Raw genomic sequence first — 14,568 nt, forward strand, 5'->3', positions numbered from 1 at the left:
AAGCATCCAAGAAATGTTTCTGTTCTTCTCATTTGGGTGTTGGTGTAGAACCCCGAGCACAACTCCAACTTGTCCCATGTCCTCTGTCCCCACCCCAGGGACATGGGGTCTGGATCGATGTTTTAGACACATCGACGTTTACTGGGTCAAATGTTGCTTCATCGCTTTCTGCTTCTCTTCCGTTTCTCCCTGTGAATGTTCCTCCTTATTTATTAAAAAGGGAAAACTGCCTATAACAGGATGCAGGGCATGGAGGAATGGTGAAGGGGGTGAAGAGAGAGAGACGGGAATGGGGCACAGTCAAGAAGGGACTGAGGGAAAGGAGAATTATCTTTGTTAATAACGTATTTGTGTGTTTTTTCTTCACGCAGTTTCTGTTTTTCTCTTCATGGGGCACACATGGTAAAGTGGCTCAGAGTTTAATAGTTGAATGTCGATGTGGAACCCAGAGCAGAACGTTGCTTTGAATTTCACTGGGGGATGCAACTTGTGGCTGCAGATTCCGTGGTGCCTGCCTGACATGTGCTGAACAGATGTTATTATCCACAGAATGCCTGCAGACTATTATTAGCTGGAAATATCATATGGAGGCTCTAGATATAGGGGCTGTCCATCTTGACTGCCAGTGGTCCACCAGAGAGTGACTTGGGCTGCATCACCTCACAGCTCTAGCTATTTATGTTACACTTAATGCATCGATATAGATTCTGGGGAACCAGCCAAGAAATTGTTTCATCTTCTCGAAAGACACAGACTAAGTTTTATTCATGTTTTCCCACAAACCTTCTTCAGATTCCTTTCCACTTACCTCTTGTTTAAAATCTTTATATATTGATATATTGTTATGTTGATAAAATTTTGGTTTTGCATTATTTTGATGCCTGCTTGGAGGGGGCAGGGAAAGAGAAAGGAGTAATGGTATCCTAAGTTAACAATATAATAATATCAGCATAATTTTGCTTGTTTGTTTGTTTGTTGTTGTTAGTTATGGCCTGCCCTATGAATATTTAGCAATATGTACAGATATTACTAACGGGGATGGGAGAGTAGGAACTATATGAATGGGCAACGGGGGTGGGAGGGAGAGTTTTTGCTGTAGTCTTTTCATGATATTTGATGTTGAGATTGCATGAATTTATTAGATATTCAAAATCTTTTAGAACCGAGAAAAGAACTCTAGGTACATCAATATTATTCAAATAGGAATCCAGAAGAAGAGAGTAAATAGAGTAGGGCTGAGAGAGTTGAGTGGATAATGGTTTTCTTGTTCAGTCTGGGTTGACATAACAGAGCACCACTGACTGGGTGGCTTAAACAACAAACATTCATTTTTCACAGTTCTGGAGGCTGCAGGTCTGTGATCGGGTTCTTGCTGAGGGCCGTCTTCCTGGTTCACAGATGGTTGCCTACTTGTCTTTACTTGGTTGAGAGCTTTTGTTTTTTCATTTCCCTGTAAGAACACTAATTACATCACGGGGACTTACCCTCATGACTAATTCTAATACTAATTACCTCCCCAAGGCCCCGCCTACAAAGACAATCACATTGGGGACTAAGTGTTCAACATACGTGTTGGGGGAACAAACATTCAGGCCATAGCAATGGCTGAGAGTTTCCCAGAAATGAACCAAGGTACAAGTTTCCAGATGGAAAACATCTCCTGATGAACAAGATAAATTTTTAAAACAGTTTAAAAATACTCTTAATGCAATGAAATATCAAGAACATCATCAAAAACAAAAATAAAATAATTAAAACTACAAGAAGCAAGAATTATCTTGACATCAACTTTCCCATCCGCAACTTTGGTGCTGGAAGATGATAAAATTGTGCCCTTAAAGTGCTGAAGAATGCTTTGAACCTAGAATTCTATACTCGTGCTCTAATTCAATAATCATGGTGAAATATGAATATCTTAAGACTCACAACAATTCAGAAAGTTACTACTTATTGCATTGCTGAGTGAATTATTAAAGTACATTTAAAATATGAATCTAAAAGTAAGTAGGAGAATGCAAGGAAGAACCCCTAATTTTCAAGAACGTCTGAGTTAGAGGAAACAAACCACAATTCAAGCCTTAAAGAATTATGAGAATAATTTTCTGGGACTCTATGTTTGACCAGCTGACAGTGAGACAGTTTTATTACTGACAAAGAAAATAATCGTTATCACTAGTATTTATTAAGTACTGTACATGCTAAGCATTCTTTTAATTGCTTGTTCTGTATGAATTCATTTTACCATCACAGCAACCTAATGAGAAAAGCATTGTTTTCCCTAGCTTACACTGAAAGAAAACCGAAGCATAAAGAAGCATCATTTCCCGGCTTGTGGTTAAATGACTCATAAGTGTTAGAACTGGGATTTGGATGCAGTTAAGTCAATGTCCTTACCTTTTAGCCACCATGCTCCAGTAGGTCACCCATCCCTGGCTTTCATCGTAGGGACGGTGACGCCTGGAATACATTTCCAGGATCCAGCCACACTTCTGCAGTCAGAATCTGCAGCCAGCTCAGCTCCCTTAAACCTCAGGTCTTCCTTCGTTCTTAGGACTTAAATTATGTTCTTCTCTGATCCACTCAAAAGCATTCAGTGCTATTTGAGGAAAACACACTTATGTAATGTTTCCCATTGTATGTTTCCCTTCTGCTCTTGAGCCCAGTTCATCTCTACCCCTCTGAACGCTCACCTCAATCAATGATTATGACTTGATTCTATGTCTGGACCACTAGACTTGGTGTTTATTCCTGATGTCCTTGAGGTTTGAACACAGGTGTCCCCAAAGGACTCTGACCCAAACTATTCTTTTGAATTGCTATACCTTTTGCTGCTGTGAGAAGACAGCTCTAATCCATTTTTCCCACAACTCCATCCCCCCTGCCAACATTGGAGCTTCTTGCAAGACGGTCCCTTATTCCTTTGGTTCCTTTTTTGTCATTTTTTTTTTTTATTGGAGTATAATTGCTTTACAATGTTGTGTTAGTTTCTGCTGTAGAACAAAGTGAATCATCTATATGTATACATATATCCCCTCTCTCTTGAGCCTCCGTCCCTGCCACCCCCCATCCCACCCCTCTAGGTCATCACAGAGCACTGAGCTGAGCTCCCTGTGCTATACAGCAGCTTCTCCTTTGGCTCCTTTATTCTGTTTATTTTTTCTTGGTTCTCACAAATGAGCCATGATACCTGATTCCTGAGACTCAAGATAAACAGGTCTTATGACCTAAAGACCTAACAGAATGACAACAAACAAATGGTTGTGTGGAAACATGTCTATTTTTAATATATTCACAACCTTCCATAAGTTACAGACACATCTATGTGATACATAATGCTAGAAATGCACACAACTTACATTTTTCTGTTGTTCAATGCTTTCTTCTAGGTTTTTATTACAGAAGGGCATGGAAGGACACCTACTCGTCCTTCATTATAAGAACAAATAAGTGCATTTCCTTAGAAAGAAAAATAAGTGATGACCTGCTTTTGTAACTGTATCAGCTACACTAGACAGTGAACAATAATAAAAAGCCATTATATAAAATAATAAATAATACAGTAAAAGGTAATGCTATAAAATAAACTAAGAGTAAGGAAGAACTAAATGAGATATCATCCCATTTTAGGAGACCAAATGATTAATAGGGTGGTAATGTTCTGATTGACAGATGTCAAGCTACTTCTGTATTTATATTCAGTGTGTAATAGAAGTTGTTCAGAAAAACAGAAATATGTACGGAAGGTTGCTAAAGTTTTGGCCCTTAGAGCAATTCTGAGGCTTATACCTCCCATTACAACATCCTGTGCAGAAACGGAACCTTTCAATTTAGGGTGAGGCAAATCTGCCAAAAAAGAGGATGCTGTTGGTTATCTTGTGCATGATAAAGAAGAGGAAAGGATGGTCTGCCACAAACTGTGGGCCTCTGTGGCCAGTTCTCCCTGACATAATGGCCCCAGTGCCGGCAGCTGCTTCAGTGCCCTCCTCGTTCACGTCCACAGAGGCTTGATGGAACACTTCAGACAGAAACAGGTCATTCTTTTCAGACATGCCTAAGAAATTGGCTTGGCCCTGGCTGAAGGCATCATCCATGCCCATGCTCATGAGAATGGACTTGAGTTCATAATGCTCTTCTAATTTGAACCGGGGGACATACACCTCCACATCATCCTCAGCCATGGTGTCTTCGCTGAGCCACTTGTTGAGTTTGTCATAAGTTATTTCACTTTCCAGCTACAAATCCAAAAGCAAAACCAATGAGGGCTTAGCAGAGAAGGAAAACAACTTCTAATGTTGACAATCAGTGACTTGAACTTCACTATAGTGTGGGTGATATTAAACTTTACTAGTTTGGTAAAAATTTTGCAAGAAAGTAGTATGTAGGACATAAGTTTAAGCCTTTGAATGAAAGTGTGAGACCTGGTACTGTTCCTCTTAACCAATTCACATATTTCCGTGAGAAACTGCACACCATTTCCCAAGTTGTAGACATATGCCAAGGTAAGTTTAGCCCCAGAAGTTTAAAACGATGGAAGTTGGAATGCCTTACCAACTCCAAGCCAGTAGAGCATTCAGCGATTGCATCTGGAAGCAACAGGAACATACTGACATATCCAGTGTAGGGCAGCTCTAGAATCTGGACCTTCAGGTCTTCTAGGTACCCGATGTTCAGCTGTGCGTGCAAGAACATCATCTGTACTGCTTTGCGCTGAGTCTAAAATTATTAAAAAGTAAAATATGACAGTAGATACTAAGATGTCAAAAGATTTACAATCAGACGTAAAAGAGAATGGGTTCTGCTTTCGTGCTGAAGAACTATGTTTCTAAAAATCAACAAAATAAATTATTTGTATACCCTGACAGTGGCTCTGATCTATTTAGCTTTTTCAAGATTATACCCATTAGTAATAAGATGGACAATTATAATTATAATAATACTGAAACATTCGTTGAGTACCTACTAGGGGCCAAGAACTCTGCAAAATCTCGTTGAATCCTTACAACAATATTTTGAGTTGGATATTATTATTAATCTAGTTTGACAGATCAAAATATGGAATAGAGTCAATCAACTATCCAATGTGCGTAACTTATAACTAGCAAATTACGTACAAGTATCAGTGAGTGGTCCCTAACTTTTCTTTCTCTATTTTGTCAAAGGCCCTAAAATATATGTTAAGAAAATCTGTCTCATTGTCTCATACCAAGTTCACACGGAAAGGATAAAGCCCGTTTAATTTCTTCTGAAATGGAGTTTTCCAATTTCCTTTGAAGTAGACAGCATTCACCAGGACCATCTTGGTCTCTGCATCTATAGAACCTTCAGGTAACAAGTTTGGGATTTTGCCTACAGAAGATATGATATATGTTTAGGTTTCATGATTAAGAACTGTGAAGTTATCCTGATTTCTTGAATCTTTTGAGTCACCATCAAACTCAGCATCCACATTTATCAAACTCTGCAGAGATGTTGATCTTCAAGCTTAAGTTTTTCTCTCGATTTACCTAAATCATAAGTAAAACTGAGACCAAATTTCTGAGGTTTGCAAAATCCGAGAGAAAATGAAGAAGTACTGCAATTAAGGTTTAGAATTACTATCAGACTTGGAAAAAATTTTTAAGTTCCTTTTATACTGTTTCTCAAAGTTTTGTAGTTGTATGAAGTTAGTTAATTCGGATGGGAGTGAAAAAGAGTCACTTAAGGAACATAATAGTGCCTTTCCACAGTACATATGTCACTAGGGCTCCTTCAAGATCTGGTCTAGACAGTCTATCCATTTGACCCATTGATTGACCGAAAAACAGTTTTTTGGAAGTTGTGCTAGACCTATACCAGGAGTAGCACAGATTCATGAAGTGAGAAAGGAAGGCTTGTCCTGGTGGGACTGAGAATATTGGAAGAGAGATTCTAAATCAGTCAGGAAACAATGTGTGATAAGTTCTATAAGAGAGCTAAATAATGCAGAGAACTATGACAACACAGAGAAGGGAGTAAACAAGTGAGGAGCCAGAGAAGGTTCTCAGAAATCATAACATCTGAGCGCGATTTTTTTTTATAGTTGGTTTAAGAAACAGGCCATTTATAGTGAATACCTGCTCTGCAATATTTCAACCACTAAATACATTATTTTATTTAATCCTCACAACTACTCTAGTAGGTATTATTATTGTCATTTTACACAAATGAACACCATAGTAAGAGAGAGTAGCAACCCTCCCAAGGTCGCAATGCTTGTCAGCTGGTCAGAATTCCAGCATCTTCCATTCCTACTGACAGATACAGGACTCGAACAAAAAGGTCACTGTAGGGCTTCCCTGGTGGCACAGTGGTTGAGAGTCTGCCTGCCAGTGCAGGGGACACGGGTTCGAGCCCTGGTCTGGGAAGATCCCACGTGCCACGGAGCAGCTGGGCCCGTGAGCCACAACTACTGAGCCTGCGCGTCTGGAGCCTGTGCTCCGCAACGAGAGGCCGCGATAGTGAGAGGCCCGCACACCGCGATGAAGAGTGGCCCCCGCTCGCCGCAACTAGAGAAAGCCCTCGCATAGAAACGAAGACCCAACACAGCCAAAAAAATATATTAAAAAAAAAAAAAAAAGTCACTGTAGTCTGACCAGCTTCAGTATAGTCATTCAGTATTTCTAGTCAATATATCCCTCAGGGAATTAAAATTCTTGGTTACCACAGAAATCTACTAGGGCTTTATTTAACTCTGTAATGCATATGGAAAAACTAGTATTTGATCCTAACAAATAAAACAGAAATTGTCTCAAATTATTATAAAATTTTCTAAAACAATTAGCCCAAATGACTACTTGGCATTTTGGCAATCCCACTGATTGATTTACAGCCATTCAACACAAATGCTTAAAGAGAAGAGAAATTCTTGCTGTTCTCAAAAAAGCAAGACTTTCATGCGTCTCTTTAATTTTGCCATCCCTTTTTACTTTCACTTCTGTTAATCCTCACTTTCTCTGCTTCATTTTTGTCAGTGGTGTGTCAATATTTTAGAGCAGTAATTTAAAAATCGAGAAATGAAGAACTAAAGTAGATCAACTATTTTCAGAGAAACAAAACAATTTTTTAAAATTCTACAGAACTTAGTTCATGTGTTTTTTCCACTGTGGTAACTAAGAAACCAAGACACCACACTATGGCTTGAAACAATGTTTTAAACACAGGAGGTAAATGAAAATCCGTTTTTTGCATTAAGTTAGCAAACACTTTGAACATCCAACTGAAGAATTCCAGAATTAGACTAAGGCTCAGAAGAAGAGGGAACCCCAGCTTCACTACTAACAGGTAGTGGGATTTTGGATGGGAATCTAAGGGAAAAAAAAAAAAAAAAGGTCATGAAGAACCTAGGGGCAAGATGGGAATAAAGACACAGACCTACTAGAGAATGGACTTGATGATATGGGGAGCGGGAAGGGTAAGCTGTGACAAAGTGAGAGAGTGGCATGGACATATATACACTACCAAACGTAAAATAGATAGCTAGTGGGAAGCAGCCGCATAGCACAGGGAGATCAGCTCGGTTGCTTTATGATCACCTAGAAGGGTGGGATAGGGAGGGTGGGAGGGAGGGAGACACAAGAGGGAGGAGATATGGGAACATATGTATATGTATAACTGATTCACTTTGTTGTAAAGCAGAAACTAACACACCATTGTAAAGCAATTATACTCCAATAAAGATGTTAAAAAAATTTTTTTCAATTAAAAAAAATTAAAAAACAAAGAATTAAGGCCATGCATTACAAAGGTAGAAGTAGCTTAGACAATCCGGGAGAGATGAAGCAGGGACCAAAAGAACTTGACAACATACTGACTCTGAATGGTGAGACAGAAGAAAGAGTTAAAATTTTATGATCCCTCCTTTTTCCATTGTTAGTATTCTCACACCAATTACTCAGTTGAAGGTCACGCCTTTTTTCTTTGTTTTTGTCCACTGTAGACACAGAGTCACAATTATTTCAATACTGATATTTCCTATGTTAGAAAAAAGCTATCTCCTCTTATATTCTATTCTAAGGTAATATCCAAAATCAGATTATTTAAGTACTGAATATATGTCTTCTATTAGTAGACCTCAATGATTTTTTTCTCACTTAAAACACCACGTGGCTCAACAAGAATCAGGTTACATTAACCAAAATAACTAAGGTGGGGAGTAAGGGCTAAGTTCAAGGATGGTTTTTTAAAAAATACATAAGAGCTTTCTAAGTGGAGAGAAGAGCAGAAACTATTTCCTTGGTTTTACCTTTGGTTTGAGTCTTGACCCAGGAATTAATCTTTTTTCTGGCATCTTCTGCACATTCTAGGAAGTCAACTGCCTGGGGTTCTGTAGAGTAATATTTCTTGGAGAGCTGCATGTATCCCTTTAAAGCAAAAAAAAGAAAAACGACAAAGTTTACATAGAATATACACTGAACAAGCCTTGGTGTAATTATAAATTACAGGCTTCCTGTCAAGACTGGGGAGCCTGAGGTAGGGGTAGGGGTGGAGGTTGGCTAGGGAGGCTGATGATATGTGTTCTCTTGACCTCCACCCCCAACTCCAGTCGCAATTCTATTTGCTCTCCTGCACGCTTTGCATTATGACCACTGGGTACAAGGGGAGAAGTTGGGTGTGGGGATAGAGGCTCTGGAAGTCAGCTGTGCTCTTCCTGACTTAGGACTCCCAGGTGGGAATTTTGCAGCAGGGAGAGAAAGCACCTACAGAGGGAGCATAGGGATAGCTGCGTTGGACAGTGTCCAATGGCCTTAGGGAGTCTAAGGGAACCCATGTGGGATTCTGACTCTCTCAGCATGAATCAGAGAGAACAGCTTTAAAACTGACCTCCTTGTAAGTTTGGGGCCCTGACATTTAAATCGCAGGTTTCACTTACTTCCTTGAATCTTGCAGACTTCTCTCCAAACAGCTTATTGGCACTTTCCAATAAATACTCCCCTGTGGACGTGTTGAGGGCGGAGCTGAGAGAACGGAAGGATGAATGGATTGTGTCTGCAGCTTGTGCCTTAAACAGAAAGGAGAGATTCTCTTTATATAACTCAAGACTCCTAAACAAGATATTTCTTAAGCAATGGTATTTTTTCCAATACATCAATAAAATGCTGTATTAAAGTATACTTTTTTCTGGCACTTTAGAGGAATCTCTTGAGGAAATACTCTTGATATGGATAATCAGATAATTTTTTTATTTGTTTCAGATTTTACTGTGCCTATGGATTGGATTTAACCATGAAGTAACCAAGATCCTAGAAGAAAGTCAGGCTCCTTTTACAGTTTCCTAAACTACAAAGTCTGTAAGCAATTTTTGTTATATTAAAATGTTGCCTTAGAAATGTTCTTTAAAAAGTTCATATAACTTCTGCAAGTACCGTTTTATAATTAAGGGGTAGTCTGTGAAGTGGCAAATCTGGGTTTTAGAAAGCAGGAAATTGAGGGACATTCCAATCCCCAACCTGAAGTTTGTAAGCACGATGACACACACAGGGCTTAGTCACAGCAGCGCCTGGGTGAAGCAGAGGTCAGAGCCCTGCAGATGGACTGCCAACATTCAGACCTGGCAGAATCTCCATATTGAAGGGGCCCTCTTCCCCTCCTAAGTCCATAATTCCCTGGCTGACAGGCAGAGCATCAGCATTCCCAGGAAGAAAGCTATGTGGGGCATCTTCCCATAGCCTAACTTAGGAGTGTGACTGTGGAAGTTGTTTACCAATAGGAGAGCATCTACGCCCAGCTCCTACAATGTAGCTGGATAGCTGGTGTTTAAGCAAATGGAGTATTGGGAAAAGAAATGACTACGTGAGATAGATTAGCTGAAGAGATTAGATAGATAGATAGATAGATCATAGGAGATAGAAGGGGAGGACATAAAGGATATTCGAAGGTCAGTGACCTTTCATGAAGTCACCAAGCTTGGCCTTCTCCATTCCTCAATTACTTGTCACCCCTTACTCTGGAAATCTACATCTATGCATGTGTATTCTAGGAGTCTCTACAATGGCATTAGAATAAATTATACATACCCAACTAATGGCAGAGTGGGGTGATAGAATTTAGAAATAGTCTTGGCCTGGAAGTCGTGAAATCTGGATTCTACCCTGGCTCTGCCCTTACTGATCGGAGCAGGATATTTACTCAAGAACTGTGAGCCTTAGTTTTCTTTCTATGAATGAGGGAAGTTGTACTAGGGTCCTTCCCGATCTAATATTGTGATTTTAAGACAAGAATATTCTGGAAATAAAATACAAAAGAAATAGAAATGGATGAATCAGATACCTGCATAATAGCATCAGGATAAGTGCCCTTCTGGATCTTCTGTGTGAATTCACAACTGGTGAAGATCTCTTGGGTGTCTGGGGTGACTTTGTGGTCTCCAACTTTGTCAAACTGAAGCACCTACAATTGGAATTCCAGAAAATTGGGTACATTTTTCTGCTACATTACTTAACTTTTAAACCAATGGCCATCAAGTACCTCTTAGTGGTCCTACGTCTCGTTTCCTGCCTTTGTGTATGGCAACAAGCATAGATGCTCTTCATATGTAACATGTGTCAGCCAGCGGAAATTTCCTTCACAGGACTCAGCACGAACTATTTTATACTAATTCATATGCTGGCCATTTTGACTGCAAATTGTTATGATGAGATGATTTATAACCTCTAAATTATCTAAATTATAACCCAACCCATAAGTTGCCTTGAAAACATGCCAGTATTTTGAAGGAAGCAATAAGGTTAACTCCCAACCTTGTATCTCTCTATTCAGTGGCCTTATATATTACACACTTCTAAGCTGTCAAAAACTACAAGCCACAGCTAGCTTAAACATAAAAGCAGGTCACTCAATATTAACAAGGATCACCTAAAGTATTTGCACATACCTTATTTACACATAAAGAAATCCCACACATCTGTCCATGTGGGGGGCAAACGGCAGAGGTCAGATGACAATATGAATCTCTTTATGTTGTAAGTGGCAGATCCAGATAACAGTGAAGCTGGCAGGTGCACACTGGCCCCGGGAGGGGCCTCAGGTCCCCTCCCCCAAACTGGAGCCTTCCCAGCCTGGCTCAGCCAGTCTCAGCACCCCTGAGCCTGGCCCTGCTACCCACCCACTCCCACCTCCAACATCCTTTGGGTCCCATCCCCGTGAGGTCCCAGGTGAGGAGGAGCTTATTGGTAAATGGATCGATGGTAGACATTCTGCTAAGGAAGGAAAGGCAGGCTTGTCCAGCAGGTGGTGAATTTCCAGGCTGGAAAGAGAGGTGTTAGGATTTGTGGGGTCTCTCTCTGCTCTTCAGATCACACATTATAAGTCTTACCTAATACTCTTTGAAAAGAAGTGGTCTGACTCTGCCACCATGTAAGGGAAGAATATTTCATGTAACAGCTTCTCCGGTTGTCCTCCCTTTTAAGGAAATTGATGGGGTCTCGGGGCTAGCACTAAAGGCCTCCTGAATCACTGCGAGAGTCCCTGCAAGAGGGGGGGATGTGAGGTGACCCGGGGCCATGCTGAGGGATGCACCCTGCCCAGAGAGGCAGCTTGGCCTGGGCAGGTCCGTGGCCTTACCCTAAAGAGAAGAGCTGGTAAAAACACTCCTGCTGACCTCACATCGCCTACGCTCTGTAAGAGTTTATCCCTTCTACGTATTCCTTCATTCCATTACAACTATGTCACCTTTACCAGCTATATCAATTCCCAGCTGTGTGGCCTCTTCTTGCCCTAAATTTCTCATTTCTATGAAAGGACTATGGTAATTAGAGCGCCTACCTCACAGGATTTTGTATTCTGTGGGTAAACTATAAAACGTTCTTCGAAAGGTGCCTGGCTAGGGCACTATAAGTGTCAGCTATGATAACTTTTAGTTCTACCGTGTGCTTCTCCTATTCTCTCTAATCTTCACACCCATCTTGCCGGTTATGCATTTTCATTCTCCTTTTAAAAATAAGAAAATTGAGGCTCAGAGGGTTGAAATGCCTTCCCTCACAGACCTGGTAAATGGCAAAGTCACCACCCAAACACAGGCAGGTCTATCCCCAAAATCCATGCTTCGTCCTCCAACCAAAGAGGTTCTCCTCTTTTTTAAGTAGGGAATTAACCAAATTTGCCTTTGAATTTTAAAATCTGCCCATGCAGCACAGTTACAAGAAAACTATATAAACCCCTTGTCCCATGTGCTGAAAGCACTTGCCAGACACAGAAAAGCTGTGTTGTGCCGAGTGACCAATAAGTTAATTTTCCTTTCGTATCAAAATCAAGTTTTTTACTTTACGTACCTAGAGCACTTCATTTGGCATTTGTCCTCAAAGAAATATTGCTTCTGACGCCTTTACATCTAAAAAATGAAGACCCTGATGTTTTCTAAAGTTTTTAATAGAGTTCACTGCACTTATTTTTTTCAAGGCAAAGAAAATAGAGGGAAGGAGTTTTGCAAAATGTTTCTGCTCTCAGATGTGAGCAACTGGGTTTTGTTGTAAGTCTTGATGTTTAAACTGCCACAGACGCAGGGAGTGACACCCCCATCCCTTTTCCTGCTGCAGTGAGATAGGCCAACACTCTCTGTGAGCCGCTCCAAACAAGGCCCATCTTAAATGGGTCACTGTGTACCTGGAAGGAGATATCCATCTATCTATATACACACACTCAGGTGCAATTCTCCTGGGAAACTCAAAAGTAGCCAGCAGCATTTTGATGTGACTGAAAGCAGAATTCGTGCTTGTGAGAAACCAGAGCCTGTACTTAAAGCATTCAATTTTAATGTTTGTACCTATGGGAACAGGAAAGAATTTTAATTATATATTACTTTGTCTGGTCACTGACCTGGGAAATACAGGATCATGTGAATTTTAATGGTGCTGAATTCATCCCATAGGACCATTGCCGTGTACAGTTGAAGTAGTTCAACATATTTCCATGGCCCCAGACTTAGTGAAAGGGTCCCCTGACTGAGCTGGTGTCAGCTTCCTTCACCAAGGAAGGAAGCCAGTGGCCTTAACAGAAATACCTCACAATGCTGTCCCACACCCTGTTCACCTTGACTTTGAGGACTGGCCATCATGTCAGTCCCATTTTGTTGACATGAGCCCATGGGGTTGAGAATATTGGCTGAGGTCCTCTGAAGTCACGCTGCTCTTTGTGCATGTCCCAGAGTGCAGAGATCACGGGTCTGGGATATTTTTTCCCTTGGTGACACTCTCTTAAAACCACTAGAAGGAATTCTTTGCATGAATGGAAGGAACCTGAGCTAGGAGGGCGGAAACCAGAAGAAGCCCTGGGAAAGGTGCTTCATTCCCACCGCCACTCTCCCCACTATGTTAAATGCCACTTGTCTTAAAACCAATAGAGATAAAGCATGCAAATACTTTGAAAAATATAAGCATTATACTATCAAATATAAGACGTTGTCACTATTAACCCTTTCTAACCTTGCAGGATAAGAAATTCGGGTACGCTTTCTGCTGTATCTACCACTGAGGGTGTTTGTGGTTTGGCTATTTTATAGATTTGAATCTAAGGAACTTGTGTCGTAATGGCTTGTGATGATTGCTGACCTTGTTAGAGTCAAGATGTCTCAGGCATGTAATCAGAGCAATTCTGCAATTCAGTTCAGGAATCATTCTGTTCTAATTTGGAACTTTAACAGAAACTTACTTTGGCCATCTGGTCTGCAGTGTTGCCCCTGGCACCCAGGTAGATCATGGCCATGGTGGAGGAGATGCTCCATGGAGAGAAGAAGAGATTCTGGGTGGTGGCACTTGTATTTGCCAGATGGCTGAAGAAACTGAGGGCAAAGATTGTGTTTGCCTTGTAAAGTTCTTCCATTGTTTCAATCTAGAAGGAAAGTGAGGGGAAAAAAATAAACAGCTCTAAAAGATGATTCAACATTTTGAGTGATGTCAGCAGAGTAGTACAGGCTGTCCCCTGCACGGGGCAGGGGTTCCCTCTCTGTTCTCCTTTCATCCAAGAGCATGAGGTAGAGCAGGGACAGCATCGTGATCCTGGGGCCTGTGCAGCCACAAAGGGTCCCACACTCGGTACAATGCACTGCTACCACAACCTTGCAATTCTTAATAATTTTAAACAAAGGGCCCTGCATTTTCCTTTGCACTGGCTACTGCAAATTATGTAGCCGATCCTGAGATAGCGCGAACAGTCATGTGATGAGTAGTGACACGCCACATCATAATAATGATAATAACAGCAATAACAATAAATAGCCTTTATCGAAATCTTACTGTACAACAGATGCTGTTTTAAACACCTCACCTGTACTAACCAGTTAATCTTTATGGAAACCCTATGAGGAAGGCATTGCTATTCCTGTTTTACAAAGGAAGAAACTACTGCCCAGAGAGAATAAGAAAAGTGACCAGTGTCACTCGACTATAAGGGGCAGGACTGGAAATTGAAGGTGGTAGGTGGGTAGCCTCCAGGGTCATGTTCTCAGCCTCTATGTTGTACCCACAGATACACACCACACACACACACACACACACACACACACACCCCACAGGCAAATACATGCATATTCAAATGTATGCCACACGCACATATACTCTT

The 14,568-nt window shown here is 40.8% G+C and overlaps 1 protein-coding gene across 1 annotated transcript; it reads right to left on the bottom strand.

Moving 5' to 3' along the window:
- Positions 1-3,827: 3,827 nt before the first annotated feature.
- Positions 3,828-13,830, bottom strand: SERPINB2 (serpin family B member 2). The gene is made up of 7 exons (XM_061170512.1): positions 13,660-13,830; positions 10,285-10,404; positions 8,888-9,016; positions 8,261-8,378; positions 5,204-5,346; positions 4,549-4,713; positions 3,828-4,232 (listed from the first exon to the last, which is right to left on the bottom strand). Exons 1-7 carry the CDS (start codon positions 13,828-13,830, stop codon positions 3,828-3,830), a joined length of 1,251 nt encoding a protein of 416 aa, XP_061026495.1.
- Between the last annotated feature and the right edge of the window lie 738 nt (positions 13,831-14,568).

This window comes from Eubalaena glacialis, chromosome 15 (genome assembly GCF_028564815.1).
Source record: "Eubalaena glacialis isolate mEubGla1 chromosome 15, mEubGla1.1.hap2.+ XY, whole genome shotgun sequence".
In the NCBI taxonomy this organism is placed as follows: domain Eukaryota; kingdom Metazoa; phylum Chordata; class Mammalia; order Artiodactyla; family Balaenidae; genus Eubalaena; species Eubalaena glacialis.

Excerpts from the sequence above, each read along its gene's own strand:
- SERPINB2 (XM_061170512.1), bottom strand. The coding sequence starts at position 13,830 with ATGGAAGAACTTTACAAGGCAAACACAATCTTTGCCCTCAGTTTCTTC. Across the intron at positions 10,405-13,659 it reads CTGCAGACCAGATGGCCAAA|GTGCTTCAGTTTGACAAAGT; the intron begins GTAAGTTTCTGT and ends TTCCAATTGTAG. Across the intron at positions 8,379-8,887 it reads AGTCTGCAAGATTCAAGGAA|GGATACATGCAGCTCTCCAA; the intron begins GTAAGTGAAACC and ends TTTGCTTTAAAG.